The sequence below is a fragment of the Cupressus sempervirens genome, chromosome 9, assembly GCF_028749045.1.
Source record: "Cupressus sempervirens isolate cs-2001-9-10 chromosome 9, ASM2874904v1, whole genome shotgun sequence".
Classification (NCBI taxonomy): domain Eukaryota; kingdom Viridiplantae; phylum Streptophyta; class Pinopsida; order Cupressales; family Cupressaceae; genus Cupressus; species Cupressus sempervirens.
The window spans coordinates 500,366,201-500,390,482 of record NC_143126.1 but is presented as its reverse complement, the minus strand read 5'-3'; the positions used below and the strand labels follow the sequence as shown (position 1 = coordinate 500,390,482).

General features: G+C 41.5%; 1 protein-coding gene across 24 annotated transcripts in view; it reads right to left on the bottom strand.

The window, feature by feature from the left end:
* LOC149539519 (phytyl ester synthase 2, chloroplastic-like) overlaps positions 1–24,282 on the bottom strand; it is a 205,677-nt gene that overhangs the window by 78,125 nt on the left and 103,270 nt on the right. For all 24 annotated transcript variants that reach the window (XR_016356254.1, XM_089800755.1, XM_089800758.1 and 21 more), the window contains 2 exons: positions 17,681–17,760; positions 17,549–17,597 (listed from right to left, as the gene is read on the bottom strand). Coding sequence is in view for 23 of the 24 variants with exons in the window: in XM_089800755.1 (XP_089656881.1) it covers positions 17,549–17,597; positions 17,681–17,760 (129 nt within the window). In the remaining variant the exon portion in view is untranslated. The remainder of the gene's footprint in view (positions 1–17,548; positions 17,598–17,680; positions 17,761–24,282) is intronic.

Here is a 24,282-nt window from a genome sequence, read left to right as displayed (position 1 = left end):
ATTTAGGACTCCATTACTTTCTAGGACTAGAAGTATGGCAAAACTCTGACAGCATCATACTTGATCAAAGAAAGTATACATTAGACATCTTCAAATGATTTGGAATGTGGAACTGTAGACCTATGTTTTCTCCTATGGAGACTAATTTACATAAACTTAAGGAAGCAGCAGCAAAATCACCCTCCATTTATTCTACTCTTTACAGACAGATGATTAAGTCTCTTATGTACTTGGTAAATACAAGACCTAATATTTGCTATGTTGTTAATGCTTTAAGTCAATTTATGTGTAAGCCAAAGGAGATTCGCCTAGTTGCAGTCAAACACATCATGAGATACTTACAAGGCACTCTTAACCTTGGGCTCAAGTATGAGAAAGTTGACTTGGACCTACATGGGTAGACAGACTCAAATTGGGCTGGAAATGTTACTGATAGGAAAAACACTTCAAGATGTTGCTTTAGTTTAGGCTCAACGATGATATCTTTGGTATGCAGAAAGCAGGCATCAGTAGCATAGAGTTCCATAGAAGCTAAATACATTTTCACAGCAATGGCCTCTCGGGAGGCAATTTGGCTTAGAAAGTTACTTGTGGGATTATTTGGTCAACGCATGAATCCTACTATTATTCATTGTGATAATCAAAGTTTCATCAAGCTTTCTGTGAATCCAGTTTTTCATGACAGGTCCAAGCATATTGAAATTCCTTACCATTATGTAAGAAATATGGCAGACAAGAATACTATAAAATTAGAAAACATTTGCACTGCACATCAGACAGCAGATATTCTTACCAAACCTCTCTCTCGAGTGAAGGTAGATCACTTTAGGAAAAGACTTGGTATGGTTGAATTATAATACATTTGTATTCTTTAATCATTAATGAAATAATTTTGAGTTAAAATTATTATTGTCAAGCTATTGACTGTTATGGGCTTCACCGTTTGTATTCGTTATTTAAGAGGTGACGATCTCTAAGATAATGAACACTTGTATAAAAGACATTATGAAAGATGACGATCTCTTAGATAATGTATTGAACAGTAGAGAACTACTATCAGATCTAGATGAGTTCAAGATTACATTGTGATATAGCCATTTCTATGCCTATGAGTCACAACATGGATAAAGGAAAAATTTAATCATACTCCGGATTTTATCCTATGAACTGACAGATCGTAACTCAAGATCATATTGTGATATAGGCCTGCCAGTACCTATGAGTCACAATTTGGATAAAGGAAGAATTTTATCATTCTCCGGATTTTATCCTATGTATTGCATTACATGAAATATTGTTATCACAAGTGTTAGTGATAATCCATATTACAAGTTTGGTTATATAACTATCATGATACTTCATGCATGGAAGAATCAGATAGATATAGAGTATAATTCTATGCTTAAACAATGTTGCTAGATATGTTTCTCTCATTTATATTATCAAATTAAGAGGGAGTGTTAAATCCTTATAACTTGATTATATCAATGTTCTGATATTCCCGATCAGACAAATCCAAAATGCATATAAATTCACTTATACTTGCCTCATGATAAATACTTCTCACTCTAAATGATCGGTGTTTTATTGGGTATACTTATATGCCTCTTAAAATAACTATTGTAGTTGATTTCTAATTAACTATTTGTTAAATGATAAAGGCCGCCGATTTGTTATGCAAAGGGATTAATTCATGGAGGGCCGACCTAGAAGGGATGTGTCTTATGGAAAGACAAGACCCTTGGTCTATGTATAAAGTAGGAACAAGTTTGTGGATAGAAGACACACAATTACCAAAGTCTGCTCTTCTAGCAATCCGCTCATTGACGATTTAGATCAGAGATGAATTATAATTTACAGTATTCATTTCAGACTTCCTGAACAATAACATTCAGCCCAGACTTGAAGGAGATCGATTTTCAGCAAGACCAAAATCATTATTTCAGTATTAGTTGATCAGAATTTGTAGAAACTTTGCACTATATAAAAGTTAAAGTAGTTTACATTTGCAAGTTCAAGTTTCATTTTGTAAGTTGAAATATTTTCATTACACATTGTGAAGCCATATCAATTGAATCAAGTTGATAAATCTTAGTGAATAGCATAAGTCCCCTCATGACTCCAGCAAATCACATCAATATCGCTAAGTGAGTATACACATTTGAGAAGGAAATTGAAGTCACCTTATGATCTTTCATTACAATCTTAGCATAAGAAGTGTCTTTATTCATTAAAGAATTGGAGATTTGGTGTTTCATTCCAAAATACTAAGCATTCAGTTTTGCATGTTGTAATGCCATAAAACTCACATCAACAAATGGAAATAGAAAATGAAGCGAATACAAGACTCAATACGTTTTTGGATATGTTTGATATGGGTATTGTCAAGACTCCACCACATTAACCCAATATGGGTATTGTCAAGACTCCACCACATTAACCCATCTTACTAGTGGCCACACACTTCTAGCAAGAAGTAGAAACAAAACACAGTCTTGTTCAAACAAAGCCTCTCAAAGAGTAGGAGTTAGGGCCTACCAAAAGGGAGCAGATATCAAAGACAGTCGGAGAGGTGATTGAGATTAAGGATTGTGCACATGAAGGAGATGCCTCTTTGCATCTTGGAATGTTGACAAATGGTTAAAGTGGGACAAGGGTACATGGCGGCCACATTTGGGTCTCAAAAGCTAACTCGTGAGATTCTCTTAGCTCCATATAGAGATACTTGGTAGAGTTAGAAGGCATGGTTGTAGTTGCATGAGGGGTGGTTGATCTTGCCAGAGAAGTGGAAATCAGACCTGCCTTAACATAAGAGGTGAGACTTCTTACCTTTATGAAGAATGACTACAAGTAGGAGTTCGCCCAACACCTCACATGTAACAATCTGGATACCCTCCTGAGACCAAGATGCAAGTTTCCCTGGTGATTGCTTGAAGTGCGTATTCCGTAGAGTGAATAGGAGGATGAACAAGAGGGTCGTATGGTATACTGGAAGCTACAGGAGTGACCATATGGTATGTTGTTGAAGGCAGAGATAGGAGTCCGTACGGTTTAGATTTGATGGCCATAAAGTGTAATAACCACACATAAAAGTCGTACGGTGGAAGATAGTCTAAATGGTAGGAAAAAAAGGGTCGTACAGTGATATTGATGTCTATACGGCAGTGGTAAGGAGGCCGTATAGGAATGAAAGCAAGTTCGGAATTGGCAAAGTATCAATGCAGTATGGTGATGTATGGAGTTATCAATCGTACGGTGGGATAAGAATGCCGAACAGGAAAGACTAAAAGCCGTACGGTAGGGAGATGAAACAATAGATGGATTTGAAGGCCGTACACTATTCTGAGAGATGCAAATGAAGCCGTATGGTGAGTCTACAATGCTTAATGCTGAACAACAATACTTAGAAAATGCAGAAATGATCATACAAAATCCACAGATTCACCAACAAGAACAACTACGCAATTAAGTCCCTCAATTTGCCAGATACAGACCAAGAACACGATCGAAATAGGGTGAGGGTTTATTCCCACCGAAATTGAGAGAGCCAAATAGGGAAGGTCTTCCACTTCCAAAATGGTGATCAATGCCGAACTCCGACGGGAATCCGCAGTACAGAGATATAAAAATCCAAAAGCATGCCTACGAACTGACTACAAGCCGCACTTAAATACCCATCGGGAAAAGCTTTCCGAGGGTGTACAAAGTTAGCCGACGACGACACAAACTATTAAAACTAAATAAAATAGGTCCGAGATAAAATAAATCAATTGGCCCATTACAAAGATTAAATGAGTATATTTATTTTATGACGGGGACATTACAGTCCTCTTGTCCCAAAATTTGCTTGTCCTCAAGCAAGTGCAATGCCGGGTGCTGGAGTATGTGTTCGCCTTCCCACGTTGCATCGTCTAGCGATAGATGTCGCCAACCTACTAAGTACTCCCTCACGGTGCGGTTTCGTAGGACCTTTTCACACACTTCGAGAATCTCAGCCTGTTCCAGAATGAGGTTTCCCTTCTCATTGAGTGGCGGAAGGTCGGTAGTGATTGTGACGTTTTGCCCTATAGCCTTCTTCAGACAGGAAACATGGAAGACATTGTGAATGCGGCTACCCTCCGGAAGTTCTAGTTCGTACACTACCTCACCAATGCAATGGATCACGCGGTAGGGACCATAAAAACACGGCTTCAGTTTCTCCTTTCCTATTCCTTTAATAAAGACTATTGGTATAGCTGAAGCCGGAGATAGACCAGATTCCCCACTTCAAAACTCCTCTCTATCCGGCGTCTGTCCGCGTACACCTGTCGATTTGTGCCTGCTGCAGGTTTTCTTTCAAGCTCCTCAAATTGTCCTGTCCTTCCTGAAGCCAATCCTTCACCCTTGGAGCACGACTATCACCTAGAACTGTGTCAATGAAGGAGAGTGGTTCGTGCCCGTACAGAGCTTTGAATGGCGCCATCCCGATCGACATGTGATATGTGGTGTTGTAGCAATACTCCCTGAGATGGATCCATTTTAGCCACGCATGTTGCTGAGCCGAGACATAGTTTCATAGGTAGCGTTCAAGCCATTTGTTCACAATTTCAGTTTGGCCATCCGTCTGTGGGTGGTAGCTCGTGCTTGGTGATAATTCAGTCCCTGCCATCCTAAACAGTTCTGTCCAGAAGATACTAATGAAGTGTCCATCCCAATCGCTGATGATGTTTCGGGTAACCCATGCAGGCGAAAGACTTCTCTGAAAAATAGTTCGGCGACGTGTGCAGCCTGAAGGTCCAAGGGGATGGCGAAGAAGTGAGCGTACTTTGTCAATCTGTCAACTACAATGAAGATGCAGTCCCTATCGTTCACCCTGGGAAGTCCTGTTATGAAATCCATTGATATACTTTCCCACTTATGTTTGGGAATCGGCAAAGGCTGTAACAGTCCGACAGGAAGAGTGTGTTCGGATTTGTTCTGTTGGTAAACAGTACATTCTCTCACATGCTGCAACACGTCCCCTTTCAATCCCTTCCATGAGAATCTCTCCCGAATACTTCTATAGGTTTTAAGGAAGCCGGGATGTCCAGCCTAAGGGGAGTTGTGCACTTCCTTCAGGATCTTCTGCTTCAGTTTGGATTCCTGCACTAGGTAGATCCGACCTTTATAATAGATGATATCATTCACCACCCTATATCGATCATCGTGGATGTGACCATCCATTATCTCACAGGCAAACGTATTCTTGGAATATTCTACCAACAGTCGAGCCTTCCACTCAGCTGAGATCTGTTCTAGCGAGCAGATGGTGGGTTTTCGGGACAAGGCATCTACAACAACATTGCTTTTCCCCTTAACGTATTCAATGTCAAAATCAAAAGACTGCACTTTGCTTACCCTTTTTTGTTGCCGTTCGTTCAAGTCCCACTACTCCAGGAAATACCTCAGACTATTGTGATTCGTACGGACAACAAACTTGGCACCAACCAGATACTGTCGGAACTTGGTTAGTGTATGTACAATGGCCAACATTTCTTTATCATAAACAGAATACAAGTGTTCTACTGGTGTAAGCTTCCTACTCTCATTGGCGATGGGGTGTCTGTCCTGCATCAGAACCACTCCAATGCCCTCCCCGGACGCGTCGCATTCCAAAATGAACGGTCGGGTGAAGTCAGGTAGTGCCAGGACCGAGCAAGTGCTCATGGCCTCTTTTAGTTTATCAAATGAGTTGTGCTTCTTCGTTACACTGGAAAGCCCCTTTCTTCGTCAAATCCATTAAAGGCGCACTAAGCTGAGAAAAACCTTTGACAAATCTTCTATAGTAACTGCATAACCTGAAGAACCCTCGCAAATCCGTGAGTGATTTCGGAAGAGGCCAGTCGAGGATAGCCTGAATCTTCTCCTGATGCACTTGAACCCCGTATTGATTGACGACATGCCCCAAGTACAATATCTCTGTCATCCCAAACTCACATTTGGACTGTTTGGCGAACAGGGACTGTTCCTCCATGATACTCAAAACCTCGTTGCTATAAATAAGAAGATCGTCAAAGAATACCAATAGATACTTATGCAACTGTTTGTTGCGTTGGTCAGACCGAATGGCATGACCAGAAACTCATAGTGTTCGTAATGGCAACGGAAAGCCATTTTCTCCAGATCCGCTTCCCCCATTCAGATCTTATGGTATCCGGAATGGAGATCTATTTTTGAAAAATAGATCGCGCCATGTAGTTCATCTAGCAGCTCATCTATCCTCGGGATGGGGTACCTGTTCTTTATTGTCCTTTTGTTCAGTGCGCGATACTCCACACACATGTGCAATGTTCCATCCTTCTTCTTGACCAACACCACAGATGACGCGAACGAGCTAGAACTGGGACAGATCCATCCCTTCTCAAGCAACTCTTGAATCATCCGCTCAATCTCATCTTTGAACTTCTTGGGATGGCGGTACGGTGTGGTTATGACAAGTTTTGCCCCTGAATCCAACTCTATTGTGTGCTCAAATCCCCAATGCGGTGGTATGCCAGGAGGGATATCCATGAAGAGCTTTTTATGCCTACTTAAAATATCCTGAAGCTCATCATCTTGTGTAGTTGTTCGATGCCCCTTCATAGGTTCCGCCGAGATAAAACAATGCGCAGCCCACTCAACATCATTGTGTCGCAAGACTACTTGCATCCGATGCATGGAAACTTCCTTCGGATGTTCATTTGCCATCCCTCAGAGGACCACCTTCTTTCCGTCAACCACGAAAGTGAAATCCATTCGCTTGAAACTCTGAGTGTACTCATCAAGTGTCTCCATCCACTGTATGCCAAGAATGACTTCCATGTCAGCGAGGTCCACTATGAAAAAGTCCTCTGTCACCGTATGATTCACCATCGTGATGCTCAGCTGAGGAACAAGGTGCGTGCAGGGCAGGAACGTCCCTCCGACAACCTTGACCTGAAAGCCTGCATGTGCCTCCGTCGGAAGATTTCTTTGCTTCACCAAGGAGGAGTTTATGAAATTCAATGTAGCTCTGCTATCCAACATCATCGTGACCCTTTGTCCCTGAAGGGTACCCCGCACACGGAAAACTATGCACCTCGGACTGCCAGCCAAAGCAATGGATCCTTCGCGCTATACCAAGGCAGCAATCCTCTCCGTATAGTTTAAGTTGGCCATGTTGGTGTCACCGCTAGGTTGGATATCTTCCACTGGCATTGCCTCTTGCTCTTGTTCGTCTTCTTCATCAAACATTACCTCGATGTAATGAATTTTCCCTTTCCGGAGGCATCGGTGGCTAGGCTCCCAAGGTCCCTTGCAATTGAAACACAACTTTTTCCTTCGGAGTTCTTGTCGGGATGCTTCATCCAATGACGGCTTCTTGGGTGGAGGTTTGTCCCTTAGAAACGCCGATGGTTTCAAATGTGGGTAACTCCGAGATGATGAAGATGATGCTGACGACGATGCCATGATTCAGGCCTTACTGATTGCTTGCGACAAGGTTGACAAATTGAATCCCTTCACCCAACCCTTCAGTGGTTCTGCCTGTTTACCGTACGGGTAAAATAAATTAATACACACAAACAATGAACACGAACAGCAGAACTCCTTTTATTATATTCGCATATGCCAAATATTACATTATGCTTCATCAAATGAATGATTTACAATGATCCCAGACGGGGTATAAATACTATCCACCGAACCTTCCTGAAGGAGTTTGTCGGCCACAACATTATATCCGCTACAAACTATTTACCGACGATGTCGGCTACAGAATACAGAAACACCGACAACAATCACCTCGTCAGTTACACAATGTTTACCGATGACATCATTCAGAATACAGAAACACCGACGACATCATGCCCCCCAAAAGAAAAAGTCATCTCCGGACGACAATTACAAAATATTTGAGACAAAATACATTAACGGGCTAATACAACAAAACAAATCTGCTTCTATCATATCACTTTCACATTCATTTCGCCTACACCAAACTGGTCTCCGACCCCATTGCATCTGTAACCTCTGCTAAGACAAGCTGACCTTGCTAGCTACTTGTGTTGCATTCTCTATTTCCAACTCCTCAGTACCTTGAGCCAAGTGTCGCTACACTGCCTCCAACTAGATGATCAGCTCCTCTTGAGCTCTCTATGCATCCACCATGACAGCCTCACGTCTAACACCTGCTCCAAGTGTCTCTGGTACACACACTCCATATCTGCAACAGCTCCAAGTCTTCTCAACTGGTCAGACTCCCACGACTGATATCCGCAACGATTTGGGGTCCAGGGGGCAACGCCCTCGACGGGGTCGAGGGGCAACACCCCTCGCCGCCAAGACCAAATTAGCACTCCGTAACCCACACAAAATTGCACAGAACACACTATTTATGTCGTTTTCTGTCGATTCTACACTCTTTCTGGCAACCGCTAAGACTTCCCCTTCCCTTTGGCATTATCTGTTACTCATTCTGAACAATTTGAATCTGTCGGTTTTTTTTTTTTTTTTTTCTTTGGAAACACCTTTTGTCATCCTTCTTCTATGCTGCCTACTGCCTTCTATTCAATATGTGGCTTATGCTCAAACCCCTTCTAGAAATGCAGCTATGGAGTCTCTAATCCTGCATGTTACCTGCTTCTCGTCCATACTTGCACCAATAACAATGCCCCTCAAGTGAAACAATAGAGATTACTTTTGCGCGACATCAAAGGAAGCAAAGAACGAAAATAATGAAGAGAACCCTCTATTACTTCACGATCCCGGTGGCATCCGCAGCCTAAGTGTGCTATACGAACGGTATATGGAAGAGATAAGCTGTCCCCGGGTTCTGTGCCTGCCACTGCCAATGGAGTCTTACCCGTGCATGAAAATCTGCCAGCTGCCAGGGATGTGCCTGCATCTACAGAGGAAGAACTTGTTAAAATGATCTCAGAGAACCTTTTCCGCTCATTGCCTCGTGCTTTTCATGAAACCACTAGATCCAAGAGCTTTAACCCAGAGGAGGAGGAACCCTGCATGGAGCCTGCGAGGTCGCCAGCAAAGATAGCCCGTCCACGAAGATCAAAAGAACGAGCAGAACTTAACCGCTGCTGCCACGGGATAACAAAGTCCGTGGAGGGGAGGAAGACTGTAGCAGAAAAAACTTTGACTACCGCTGCAAAGAAAGAAGGCCTGCGCAAGAAGGAAAAGGAAAGCCCGCAGCCCGTCAAAAATGCATTTCTCGTGGACAGGTGCCCACGGAGCATCTTCCGCACTTTTTTTTTTTCCAAACTTTTTTTTTTTTTCAAATTTTTTTTTTTTGGACAACACCTCAATTTTGCCTCCATGCGTCGCCATTCTGCAATGACGAGGGAGTCATTTGGCCACTCTGCGACAGCGACGGAGTCTTCCTAGCACCGTATATTTTCAATTTGGATCCATCCACTGCATGATGTACCTCTTGCCCATCCAAGGTCCACAATTTTATTGTTCCGTTGTCGCCAACCTCCCGGATCTGATATGGTCCAACCCATATGGCCTTAAACTTTTCCTCTTTGATTTCATTCTGACCATCGTACTTGAGTACCAACTACCCCGGCTGAAACCTGTTGAGTTTGTCATGCCACGCCTTATGTCTATTCTGTCACACCTCTGTCGTCCACTATGCTTGTGGTCGTCCCGCATCTAGATTATTTTGTTTTTGTCAGCACCCTTCAACTAATTTTATGGTGTGTTTAACCCTTTCTTTCCACGCGGTTTGTTCACTGTGTTCCAGACGGTGGAATTTTTTTTTTTCCTGGGTTTGTATTGTATGTCCTCTTCTTCAGCCGTAACCTCATTTGCTTCATCTGCTTCTCTGTATTCCCTTGGACATTCATTTTTCTCTATTTTCTCACCTTCATAGACCCTTAACATATTACAACTCGGAAAGAGTTCGTAGTCTTCTATTTGCCAATGGAGAAGGCCATTCACCAAGTCTAGGTCGTCGTCATTCGATCCTCCTAGCGTCAATACTCCTTCGTCCGGTTCCATTCTCCTCTTTCCTTCATCGTCACTTTCGCCTTCACCTTCTGAATCTAACGATGCTACCTCCTCACCTACCATTTGTGTGTGCAGGTCAATTATGAATCTTTTGCCTCCACACTCCATTGATAGGGTATTACGTTTCCAATCATGTTTTACTTTTGCTTGCACCAACCAATTACGTCCCAGAATAGCATCATATCCTTTTCTTTTCAATGGAATGGCTACGAAATCCAATAAAAATGGTTGTGTTCCAATAGTTACCAGTTGCGCCCTCAAGGTTCCCAACGGTTTGATCCCGTGCTGGTCTGTTGTGAGCAATTGAAATGTAGGTGGCCACAGCGTCGGCTTTTTGAACTTCTTCCAAGTATCCTCTGGCAACACATTCACGCCAGACCCTCCGTTAACAATTGTGTCTATCAGAACATTTCCCAAAATCCCCATCTCGACGACCGTCAGATGCCATCCGGATGTGAGTGCCAGCATTGGGTCTGTTGTCGTTACTTCCCTACTGTCCCTTCCTGTGTCCTCCATTGCTTTCGAAAACGGTGTATGATTCAGAATGGCCGTCCGTAACTGGGGCATTGTGAGAAGGTCACTTATCTTGACCGGTACCTCCATTTGTAAGATCTGTCGTACGATGTTTTGTTCCGCGTAGTTCCTTGCCAAGGTGTCGGTGATGTCTTTTAACTGAGATGTCTCCACGGATGATGCCTTCTCAATCTCTGCCCAGGCTTCTCCAAATTTCCTCTTTTCCTCAGCGGGGTCCGGGTATTCTTTTGCTTGCCTCTGTGTAATCGCCAACACCTCTTCCTCATCCGTCCCGACAGTGATCAAGTTTACTCCGGATTTTGGACACTTGGAATCTTCGTGATCGCCGGGTCCGCACCATTTGCATAATAGTTTGGGTGTATTCACCGTTGTACAATCCTGCGCAAAATGACCCCACAAATTACATGTTCGGCATTGAACAATCGGCCGTCCGTTCGCATCATACTAAATTCGACTCCTTCCGCCATTATTATTGTTATTGTTCACATTGTTATTGTTGTTTTGTCCTCTGCTATTATTCCTGTATCCTCTTGATGTGGCACCTGCATTATTGGTGTTTTCGCTACTGCCTGACGAGGACGCCTCCTATGTAAGAAGTACCTGCGGAGATCCTCCGGTCTTCATGTTAAAGGGACATTCCTTTGTCGAATGGCCCATGATCTGACAAATATCGCAGAATCGGTTCTTTGGACAAGATCCTTAAGTATGACCATCGGTCTTACACTCCGTGCACCACAGCTCACTACCCTTTGTCTCCTTCTACATATTTTTAAACTCCATCATGCGGATCATGTCCTTCTGTAAGGCGCAGACCTTCTTGCTACTACCTTCATCGTCGCTACTATCTTCTCCGGCAGGCTCGTCGTCATCAGAATCAGATGAGCTAGTGTTCTTCTTTGTTTTCTGCTCACTTTCGAGGTCCAATGCTCTATTATAAGCTTCTGTGTATGACAACGGCGGCACAATTTTCATTTTCTTTTGCAACTTCGATCGTAGGCCTTCCACGAACCATCTTTTCTAAAGTCCGTCTGTTGGCTTACTTTCCATTTTATTTATCAAATCTTTTAATTTTCTAGCATAAACGCAGACGGTTTCATTCTTCCCTTGCTTAGTATTGAAGATCTCTGCTACAATTTCATTATCATCCCGCAACAGTTTAAATTCTACCAGAAACTCCTTTTTAATGTTATCCCAACTGTTTAGCTTTTGTGGATCTGTATCAGTAAACCAATCAATTGCTACGCCCCATAGGGTGGCCGAAAATTGCCTCATCCAATCATCTTCATCAGTTATCCCATTTGCCTTCCAGATCGTTTCACATGTTTTGCAATGTCGAATGGGATCAGCCGTACCATTGCCATTGAACTTCGACAGTTTTTCTTTTGGTCCCGCCATCACAATTGGTTTTTGTAAACAGGCACTACTCGGTCTTGCAACACTGGAGCTCTTCACCCCACACCGGCGGTTTGTACTCCCACACCGGCAAACTGGTCTCCCACACCAGCGGATTGCACTCCCACACTAACAGACTGGTCTCCCACACTGGCGAACTGCACTCCTACACTAGTGGTATGCACTCCCACACCGGCGGTCTGCACTCCCACACCAACGGACTGGTCTCCCACACCGGCGGACTGCACTCCCACACTGGCAGACTGTTCTCCCACACCGGCGGACTGCACTCCCACACCGGCGGACTGGTCTCCCACACCGGCGGACTGCACTCCCACACCGGCGGACTATTTTCCCACACCGTTAGACTCAACAGTTGCGAACCTTGGTGAAGAAGGGTGTTCTGAAGTTGTCCCCTGTGGAAGTATATCCCGGACGAAGAGTTCACTCCACGCTCTTGCTCCGTCGGCACTCCGAGCCGTGCGAGTCAATGCTCTTCCCTCTGGATTCTCTTCCCTTAGCGAACACAAATTCAAAAACTCCTCCCGTGCTTCTTCTACCAATTCCACCCACTGCCGAGTTTCCTCCAACAAGTCTTCCGTGCTCCAGTTTCTATCGGCAATCTTCTGGAATCTCCTTTGGCATTCGGCTTGCTGTGCCAAAATTAAATTTTCTTGCGTAGTACAGATTCCATCTTTTCCCTTGACCTTATTTCAATCCTTGTTAAGCTGATTTGGCATTAATCTTCATTCCTCCCACCTTCCAAGTTCATAGGGTAACGGCACCAAATGTTTACCATACAGGTAAAATAAATTAATGCACATAGACAATGAACACGAACAGCAGAACTCCTTTTATTATATTCGCATATGCCAGACATTACATTATGCTTCAACAGATGAATGATTTACAATGATCCCAGACGGGGTATAAATATTATCCACCGAACCTTCCCGAAGGAGTCTGTCGGCCACAACATTATATCCGCTACAACCTATTTACTGACGATGTCGGCTACAAAATACAGAAACACCAACGACAATCACCCCGTTGACTACACAATGTTTACCGACGACATCATTCAGAATGCAGAAACACCGATGACAATCACCCCATCGGCTATAGAAACACCGACGACAATCACCCCGTCGGCTACACAATGTTTACCGACGACACTAGCAACCCGTCCATAAAGAGCACGACACGCCTCCTTTCGGAGATGTCCGTGACCAACATAGAAAGTCTCTGAAATTCTGCAATGAACAGATCTACCGATCTAGTTTGCCTCAATTGCACTGGATCTTTGAAATTGAGCTCGAGGTCTTTTCCATCAAATCGTTCTATTAATCTCTCTGTAAATTCTGCATAGGTTTTTATTTGATCATGCCCTAGTGTGATAGTGTCGTGGTGCCACCATTCATGTGCAACACCCTCCAAGTGCAATGCGGCGAATTTGATAGCTTCTTTAGGCATAGGATTCAGCTGGAAATAGGTATCGGCTTTCATCACCCACGCCTGTGCTGAGATGGAGCCCGATCCGTCAAAAGGAGATAGATTCACCTTACTCAATTTTCTCCTGAGATCATCGTTAAAATATCCTCCTCTGTTTCCACCTCCCGAGTATCTCATCCTCAGATCTACATAATCTTTGTAGGAAATATCCTCTTCAAGGTTTGCATTTCTCCAGTCCTCTCTTATCTCTTCAAAAGTTGGTAGTCTCTCCCTGTGGTGTGCTTCCGTTTGTGGTGGGAAAGTCGGCATGGAAGGTCGAGAGCGCGCTGGTTGAGGGCGTGGTTTACCTGATACTGAATCCACCTGATACTGAATCCGCGCTATGCCCATTTTGTTCACCAGATATTTTGTTCTCTGCCAACTTCTTGAGGGTTCCCTCCATGAGTCGTTGCGTATCTATGATCTATGCCTGATTCCGGGCAAGTTCCCTCAGAAGTGCCACAAGTTTGGCATCGATTGGTTCCCATTTCTCAGGCATTCGATCAACGGAATGTGTCCTTCTCTTCTGACTATAAACTCTCATTCATTGTCCACAGGCTGGCAAGACCGAAGACCCTAATACCACTGTAACGATCTGGATATCCTCCTAAGACCAAGACGCAGGTTTCCCTAGTGATTGCCTGAAGCACGTATTCTGTAGAGTGAATAGGAGGATGAACAAGAAGGCTGTATGGTATACTGGAAGCTGCAGGAGTGACCATACGGTATGTTGTTGAAGGCAAAGATAGGAGTTTGTACGGTTTAGATTTTATGGTCGTACGGTGTAATAACCACACATATAAGCCGTACGGTGGAAGATAGTCTGAATGGAAGGAAGAAAAGGGTCGTACGGTGATATTGATGTCTATACGGCAATGGTAAGGAGGTCGTACGGGAATTAAAGGAGGTTGTACGGGAATGAAAGCAAGTACAGAATTGGCAAAGTATCAATGTAGTAAATAGGAAAGACTAAAAGCCGTATGGTAGGGAGATGAAACAGTAGATGGATTTGATGGTCGTACACCATTCTGAGAGATGCAAATGAAGCCGTACGGTGAGTCTACAATGATTAATGTTGAACAACAATACTTAGAAAATGCAGAGATGATCATACAAAATCCACAGATTCACCAAGAGGAACAGCTATGCAATTAAGTCCCTCAATTTTCCAGATACAGACCAAGAACATGATTGGAATAGGGTGAGGGTTTATTCCCACCGAAACCAAGAGAGCCAAATAAGAAAGGTCTTCCACTTCTAAAATGGCGATCAATGCCGAACTCCGACAGGAATCCGCAGTACAGAGATATAAAAATCCAAAAGCATGCCTACGAACTGACTACAAGCTGTGCTTAAATACCCATCGGGAAAAGCTTTCCGAGGGTGTACAAAGTTAGCCGACAGCGACACAAACTACGAAAACTAAATAAAATGGATCTGAGATAAAATAAATCAATCGGCCCGTTATAAAGATTAAATGAGTATATTTATTTTATGATGGGGACATTACATCACAGCACACAAGTGGCCGACCACATAGACACTTAAGATGATGGGGGCAAGGCACAAGACACATTCATAGGAGAAGCAAGGCGGTATGATAGACACCGTACATAGTATGGAGAGTATGTTTCAAGACACATTTTTCCAGTTGGAGAAGGCAACCCACTCAGTCAGTGAGGCCTAGGCAGGGATACTAGCCAAAGTAGAACACGCAACAACTATGTAATGTTCCCAATGGCACACCCAAGTTTTCTTGAGGGAAAACACTTGTAGGAAGCACCTGAGGCAAGGACCAAGGGAAAGTACCCGAGGGAAGGTACCCAAGGGAAATGCAGGAGGGAAAGTACTCGAGGACAACACCAAAGGGGAAGTACCCAATGGAAAACTATTCCCAATGTCCAAACACCAATAGAAGGTCTTTATGGTATAGAAGAGACTATGCTAGAAGATGGCAAAGGTTGGGTCATATGGCTTGGTGGGTGTCTGAAGGAGTCTGTACGGTGGAGTCAATGCAAAAAAGTGTAACCATCACTAAGACAGATCAAAGAGTGGCCTTGGAAGAGCAGCTGGAGTGGGAGAAGGCAGTTAGAGTAGGGAGGGAGATACAACTCAAAGAGATGGAGAAACATTTGACAATAGTAACCAGAGACCTAGGGAGTACAAAAAAGGGCTTGATGGAGGTTGTGTACATGGTGAGGCTAGAGGGTAGCACAAGAGGAAGAATGTATAAAGTGGGACCTACAACTCCTTTGTCAACAACTTTCTCCTGCATCCAGGTTGATGTCCTCAACCACTCAAGGGTCATCCTCTCACCATGCTTCTCAGTAGTAGATGTAGTTCATTACCTCCATTTTTGTTCCTTCATCTAGAAGACAACAACTTTTTGGGGGGCTCTAATGATGGCAGTAATTTTGCCAATTAGAATAAATTATGTTCTGTTAAATAAATGGCAATGTAATGGATTGTAGTTCTCGAATAGTTGTTAGTTACCGATAGTTGGTACTCTTAACAAATTGTCATGTGTTATATATTTCTGACTTGTATTAGAATCCAAAGGATTTTCTTGTTGTACAAATTACATGTTGGTAATAAAATTATATCTTTCTGCCACATTGATGTGTTGTTCCTGGGCTACTGTATTGAATATGTTCATTGTTATATTTATGTTCACTATGCAAGTTAAAGCATTCACTGTAGGAAGTACACAAAAACTAAGGAATTGAATAAAAAATTATGAAACAATTCAATCGATTGCTATTGGATTCCCTTGCAAGACAAGGTGAAATGCTCCTCATAGAATCCTCTTCAAGAAGTTGAGCAGTTGCAAGGACAAAATAGCTTTTCTTGCTAGAATTTTAAAACAATGTTTTGTACAGATGAATCACAGTCCGCTGGGTGCAAAGTTCAGTTATCAGAACCACTCACATTATATGCTAAAACCTCTCCAATTGGAACCTTTTTCTTGCATCCATACAGCAACACAAGCACTGTGTCAGTCAGTGTGCGGTAGCAAAAGGTGACAATATATTTAAATCAATAAACTAGACCATGTCCTACTGATTAGAAAGTTAGAAAAATCCTTGGTTGCATGGGTACATGGACCCACACCCCTAGTACACATATCCAAATACCGGGTATTCAATGGAGAGAATCATGGCTAAGGACCTCAATTAAGATTTCTGATTTTTGTTTTGGTTTTTTGCTTTTGTATCAGCTGCTTGTTTATCAAGGTTAATTCAATACATAATCAGTTCGAAACTTTGATGCAATACTGATTAACAATAGACTGTATCACTTGGTTTTGCATCTCCTACTCTCTCATCCTGATGATGAATCATGTAGTATGATTCAAACGTTGGTGGTAAAAATTGAACACAATCTAATCCAGAAATCAGACCAATAATTTCAATGGATTGTGGAAATCTGATATCTCTAACAGACTGTATCACTGTTCAAGTCAGAAGTTTATCATTTGCAATATGTCATTGTTATATGATTTAAGATCTTCGTGTTCATGTTTAAAGTCTTCCTTCTCTGTTATGCATCTAAACATTTATGATTTTATCATATATTATTACTACAACATATTACAAATCTGAAACTGAAAACAATACATTACATTTGCAAACTTTATCACTGTTCTTGTTTTAAGAAACCATTGTCATGACTCATAATTTCAGATTTTCTATAAATGTTCAATTATAATAATAAAATGTTTGACGTACCCAAGTACCCCCTCCCCTATTTTGAAAAATAGTTGTACCTTACCCGTACCCATACCTGTACCCTAAGTTCCCAAGTACCCCCATCCCTGTGCAACCTTGGAAAAAATCACTGCAAATTATTACCAATACTGCATATAATTGAAGTCTACCAAGTGCCAGAATGGATAGCTTATGATCAATGCCATGAATGATCCACAAAATTTACATGACTATTTGCAATACTGTCAATGCAATAACTTTGTTAAGTCTGTCCTCAAATCCAATCCTATTATGCGTCTAAGATACATTTACTCTAAAAAAGAGTATTTAAAATGGACATATGATATACGGGGAAAAATGCACCAGTATAAATAAGGCTATTCAAGGAGAAATATGGACTATATTATTGCATATGCCACTACCTTCAGCAGTTGATAGGCTGCAAATTTACTTGCCTTGACATGGCCATACCTGCACCAATCAAATAGTATCCAATGCAACTTAAAAAATTTAAAATTTGATGATGATTTGAAAAATAAAGCATAATTTTGCACCTTTCAAAAATACTCCCAGTCATGATATGCCAATGTCCTGGATGAGCCAAAGCTCGAGCATGAAATCCTCGCAAAAAAAGCTAACAAGAAAAAAATTGTCAAGAAAAGCAAAATAAAAACCAATTCAGCAAAATAATTGATATAGCTGTCAAAATCATAATTTTATTCAACCAAAAGAAATAAAGGTCTCCAATTTATGGGTGAATGTTATCTAGACAAAAAAGCATACAAATGGGTCTCAATAAAAGAAAAAGATAATATTGCATAGCCAGTTAAGAAGTGAATCATATGTATGAACATAAACAGTGGATGCTTCTCAACCAATTTCCTCATCAGCCTTTGCAAAGTAGTAGTTCAGATTTGGAAGACTCAAGCAGAGATCAGATACTATCCATAAATAATTGCATCAATTTCTAGATGAAGTATGATCAGGTGGCTTATAACTAACCAGGCAAAAAGCATTCCTTATTGAGCACCATCTCCCTTCTCTACAACTACAAAATACCAATTATAGTCAAACTCCGTGCCAAACTAATCATATCATGTATATTAGATAGGAGCTGGCCTAGTATTCATACTTGCATTTATAGTGATCTAAGACTATTCATATATCTGTTTTACTAGTGGTAGAGCACGCTAGGAAACTTAGGGTATTAAAATTCTTTTTCTTAACACTGTCATTTTTTTCTTTTTCATTTTTTCTTCTATCTGTGGTTGTTCTATGGTATTTGTAAGCATTGCTTGGTCTTGCCCAATGGTAACTTCCTTTAACACTGTGTTGGAGCTTAGGTGGCAAGGAAACTCAGTCTTTACACTGTAAAAAGTTATATATGGTTTCAATGTTGTATCAAAAAGGAAGAAGATATTGTTAGTTCCATCCTAAGAGTTGCAGTTTGAAGTGTAATGTTCACTGTTGGCGCCTAGCCAATTTGTGCACATTTGTAATATCCCAATCCTCAGAACTGTAGAAAATTCAGAACTCATCTAGTGACATTTTTACAAACAGTTTGTGTGTAAGCCCAAAATGAATGTTCTGATACCACTGTGATTTTCCAGCTGGGACTGTTATTAAAACTGATGGTATACTGACCAAACAAATGGTATGCAAATGTCCAAGATAATTTATACAAAGGGTGGCACAAGGAGGACAATATTATTTCATTGATATGTATACTTCAAATATAAGAACTGACAGCAAAACCCAATTGAAATGCGAGTTTAAATGAGATACATCTTAACTATCATAAAATGACAGTCCTAAAATGCTGAGATGAATTACAATAGAAGGAACCTGGAGTGGTGTATGCAAACCCGAAATGCTGGTACTGCGAGTTGAGAATGATCCTCACTTTCTGCTGTTCACCCAGCCACCATTGATACTTCTTCAGATGGATGCCATATTACTCACTGTCCCCCAATACCTGCTATACCAGAGAGGACACAGACTATGTGGAGGGATGAACTTGCTGTTGGAGGATGCTACGTCTGCACTGTTGCCATGGGGATAACCCAATGATGCCTTATAGAATCATGCCCTCACTTCTCCCTTTTGCATTCAGCTCCCACTCTTACCCCCAACTTGCTGCCAGATTTTGGTGCTAAGATTGGTCACATTAGGTTATTAGTCTCCAAAGATTGAGCTATCACTGCAACTCGTCTGTGTAGGCTATCAACCTTTCTGCTGTCTGCATTCTAATCTGCCTGCTCCTGCTGCCTGTACGTTACCAATAACCGGTACTGTCTTTGAATCTCTGTTACTTCTATCTACTATGGTGACTCCAACTTTCTGTAAAATGAATCAATTCAACTCTCAACTATGAAAGTGAAATGTGAGTACTAGGTTTGCGTCCAGCCTCACTAATTTCCTTAAGGGGTTTTGTCCTTAGGAAATATCCAGTCACATTTAAGAAACCTTTAAGATTTGTAAAATAACATATATTCATGGTGTCAATCTCAATATAGCTCCACGCTTTTATAACCTCGATATGAGGGAAGACACAAACAACTAGGCAATGTGGGATTAAAAGCCAATTTCGTCTTTTAGTCACTTAAGTTACTTTATAACTTTATAATAACATTAAAATATTTAAATAAATCACTTAAGTCACTTGAACTTTAATATCTCTTGAAATACTTGTCCGGTCGCCATGTTGTCTAAAATAGGAATCTCTCCTCATGATTCCCCATGTGACCAAATACACTTTCTAAAAATAGAAAGGGTCCATCTCTATCACTCCTGACTTACTATACATAGTAAGTATGGCAAATGGAGTCCAAATGATATCGAATGAAGGCCAAATTCATAAATCGCTAAATGTTGGAGATGAATCAATCCTCAGAAGACCCTCAAACCATCCTCATTAGCCTATTGAGGATCCAATATTAGGCTAATCCCTAAAATTCTAATACCGGCAACAAATGGGGACATTACAGTCCTCCCTTCCTGAGATTGCTTGCCCTCAGGCAATCCAGCAATCACAGCGAACTCCAACCTCCACCTGGATCCCAAATGAAGTAGTACGTGACACCCCTATTAACGTTGAACCAACTGCATACCACTAACACCATTAGGACCAACAACATAACCTGCAGTATAGCACTCAAAACTTGTGCCAATGATGTAGGATTTAGAATATCGCCAAAAGAATCCCCCACAAAGAATATCTTCACACTGGTTCTCACCCATATAAAATAAACTAGACTGGAATCCTGATCAACAATCCCTAGAAGAGACATAGATACAAGAGAACCATATGCACTCATGCCAACTGTATCAACCATAGGTGTAGCCACATCAAAATTCGTGGACGCATGAACATTACTAACTGCAGCAACACAAAACTGAATCTTTACAGATGGTGAAAACTGAGCCCAACTCCACTCAGGTGAGTGATCAACATCAACCTCAAACAACGGATTGTCATAAGACAATGTTGCATCCATGTCAAACGTAGGACTATTCATGAAGTGAACATCAACACTTCATTGATCGATAGTATAACATGACTCTATCACTACATTGCTCACCTCATCAACAATAATAATTGTACTATCATCAGAGCACACATATACAACTGCTTGCATACTGCTAAACTCCTCATTGGATGGCTCAACCGACACAGAAGTGGCTGCTGATATGACAGCATGTTCGCATGCTCCTACTCCCACTATTGCTGCATTGCCATCAAATACATGATCCGGGGAACTCATGCCAACAACTGCATCATCTGACTTAACCTGACATAAATCCTCATCACATTTCCCCTCAATTGTGCCCAACCCATGCAGGGTCTCATAAGAAATTGTCCCAGAAATCTAAAGCCACAACTGTAGCACCACCTTCCACTCTTAGAAAAGGTGGTATCGTTCTCTACTCAAATCTCAACTTTGCAATCAGTTGGGTTATTTGTTTGTAATTTTGATTCATCTCATTCACTAGCACATCCAACTATTTCACAATACTCTGTATCTCAAAATCTCCCTCCATTAGCGAGGAAGTATGCCCTCTACGGGTGTAACGAATACCAAACCTTCTGTCACCATCCATAACACTGAAAACAAAGTCCTCTACCTAAGGGTCAAAAGAAAAGTGATGAGCACTCCTCACAATGTAATGCCAATAAAAACTCTCAATCTTTGTCAAGGGCTCATCGTCATCAAACTGGAAATTAGAAGATGACTCCAATCTTTGACTTTGGACTATTGGTCGGGCTAGATCCTGGGCAACCCTCTCTGCAAGTCCAACCACAAAATCCCTATTGAGAAGCATTGTAGCCAAGGTCTCTACAATCTTCCTCACCAATCGTTGAATAGCACGAGAGCCTCGAATGAGAGCACCCTCAAATATACTGTATGAAACCTCCTGCAAATCTGAGCTCTCAAGAAAATACTCCATGAATGACTCAGTAAAATAGAAAATATATGTGGAAGCATCATCCTGCTCTCCCGCAATCCACAGCTGATCTCTCTAAAAATGTGACAATGCCAACTGTCCAATGCTACCAGCTGTATGAAAAGAATAAATAGATTCACTTCTAGTAGAAGGAAGCCAATCACCATGAAAGCCCATCTCCACTGACGCTCTCGCCTCCTCTATACATACTACACTCATATCCTGGACGAATGTGTTCACCACATCATCACGTCCCTCATCATCAACCATAAAAACAAACTCACAACAAACCACAATATGTAACTGATCAGGGTTTGGGGCTGGTGTTGACTGTACCCATTCTAACTTCACGATAACCTCACCCAACTGTGACTACGACTCCTGAAGACCCAACTGTGACTGCAACTCATGAAGAGCCAACTAAGTATACTGAAGAGAGTGCACCGTCACCTCAAGCTCCTAGGTGAGCTCAACCACCTCCTCTTTACCTAACAACGTCTCATAGTAGGTGCTACCCCACTCCAGAAGGTAAGCTCTGTCATCAACTAACTGAGAGTAACTATGCTTCAAGATCCTAACAGCCTCTCGAATCGCATGAACCTCTGCTAGGGAAAGACTACTATCACCGTGCTCATCTGACGTAGGGGCACCCCTCATGTTCAGGACTTGCATTGGGTGCAAAGTTGGTTTGTATCTAAACTGGATCGTTTGCAAGATGATTGGATAGGTTCAGTAAAGGAGACTATGTTGGAATCTCCTATTGAGTTGTCTTTTAGTGATGTCCTGACTTCTACATCATCAGCGCAGGTGTTGGGTGTTGTGTTACCGATCATGTTATTGGCTCTGATGATGGTTCGGGCATACAGTAGGTTTAGTGAAGATAGGGATGTCACATGCTTCTTATGGGATCCTGGTGGAGGTTTCAGTGTGATGTTGTATTGCTTGAGGACAAGCAATCTCAGGGAGGGAGGACTATAATGTCCTCATTATTGGTAAGTCTATGGAGTTCATGGAGTTAGCTCATCATAACGACCCTAGTGAGCTAACAAGGTGATTTGGGGGTCCTAGTTGTCAATAAGTCTATTTTTGGCCGTGCAATGGGTGGCTCTGGCAATTAGTCATCACCTGCAATGGATAAGGTTAATAATTGCATCAGCTCTTATTTATTAATTAACTATTAAAGTTGCTTTATTATAATAATATTTATGTTATTATAATAATGACATTATGAGATATTTCTAAAAGATTGTGTTGGAAAGTTTCACATGTTGAATTCATTTGGGAAACTTCTGCAGTTTTTGAAGTGGAGTTCTTTGGGAGACTTTTTCCAACAAGGGATTTTAAATAGAAGCTCATTTCATTGGGAAAATATGCTTGAATGTTTATTTGCCTTTGCAGGTTTTTCTGAGATTCTGAATTTGTTGCCCTTGCTAAATTATAAAGGTTTGAGTTCTGGAAATTATTCTGAGGTTGTGTTGCAAATTATGCTAAGGTAAACAATTTGCCTTATCTCTTTTATTGTAATCACTGTGTCTAAGGTTAATTTATTGCTGGAGTTAATTATCTTAGAAGGTGATAAGTTGGTGCTAATTCAGAGATCTACAAAGCATGATTTGGGGCTTGATGTTTCATGGAATTTATTCTTCAAGCAGAGATTCAGCTTTTAAATTAATTGTACTAAATTGAGGGTGCCTGCGGATTCATTCTGAGGGCATATTTCACACATTTTTACCTGCGATTTCTCTAACAGGCCTGCCGTCTCACATTCTAGTGTCTGCGTATTTCAGTTTGAGGAAGGATTTTGTACATCTCCTTGCCTATAGATTCTATATAGGCCTTTTGTTACATATTCTAGGCCTGCAATTTAGAACAGGGCAACATGGTTGAGTTTAAAGGTCACATTGCAACATTTATGGGCTCCCGCGTCATTCCCAGGCTTGTGGGATTGGTGTTACAGGGTCTGCACTTTCTATAGCAGCGGCTAAGAGAGGGAATTGGGGCTGCAGATTCCTATATTGAAGAGTAAGGGAATTGCCAACATCAGCAATTAGATTTGGAGTCTGGAGTCTATCCACTATTGCCTGCATTTGGAGAATTGATCTGATAATTGAATTGGGAGTGTTACGCTCAGTATTTGGAGTTCTCTAATAAGGTTGGCGTCTTTCAAGAAATCCAGACTCCATTGGATAATATATACATTGAAGTCTATACTGGGTTCTTCCATTTTGTGTTAAAAAATATTCAATGTTAGTTGCTCTTGTTCAATTTCATAAAATCTGAAATCAGTGGTAGTTATTTTTGTTTCAATAGAATGGCATTGGTAAAGAGAGTTATATTTTCAGAATATACAGTCTCATAAGGCAATAATATATAACAGTGTCAAGTATTTATCTATGCAAAATTTCTGAAGCTTGTTAATGGTGAATAACTCATTACTCATTCTAGCATTGTGCATAAAAATTAAGACATCATATATACAGTAGTAGCTGAATTGTTCGCCAAATGGTTGATGAAATGTCAAACTATAAAGTAATGAAGAAAATTGATGTTATCTGAAGTTATAACCAGGTCAGGTTATTACATAGAACACATTGATGCCTCAATCCAAAACCTTCATGAGATTAGACCAACCTCTTGTGAAATCTCATAACTCAAATATATCTTGTTGCTTCTCTGAGGATGGTTGTGTATCAGTGCAGATAAAATGCCT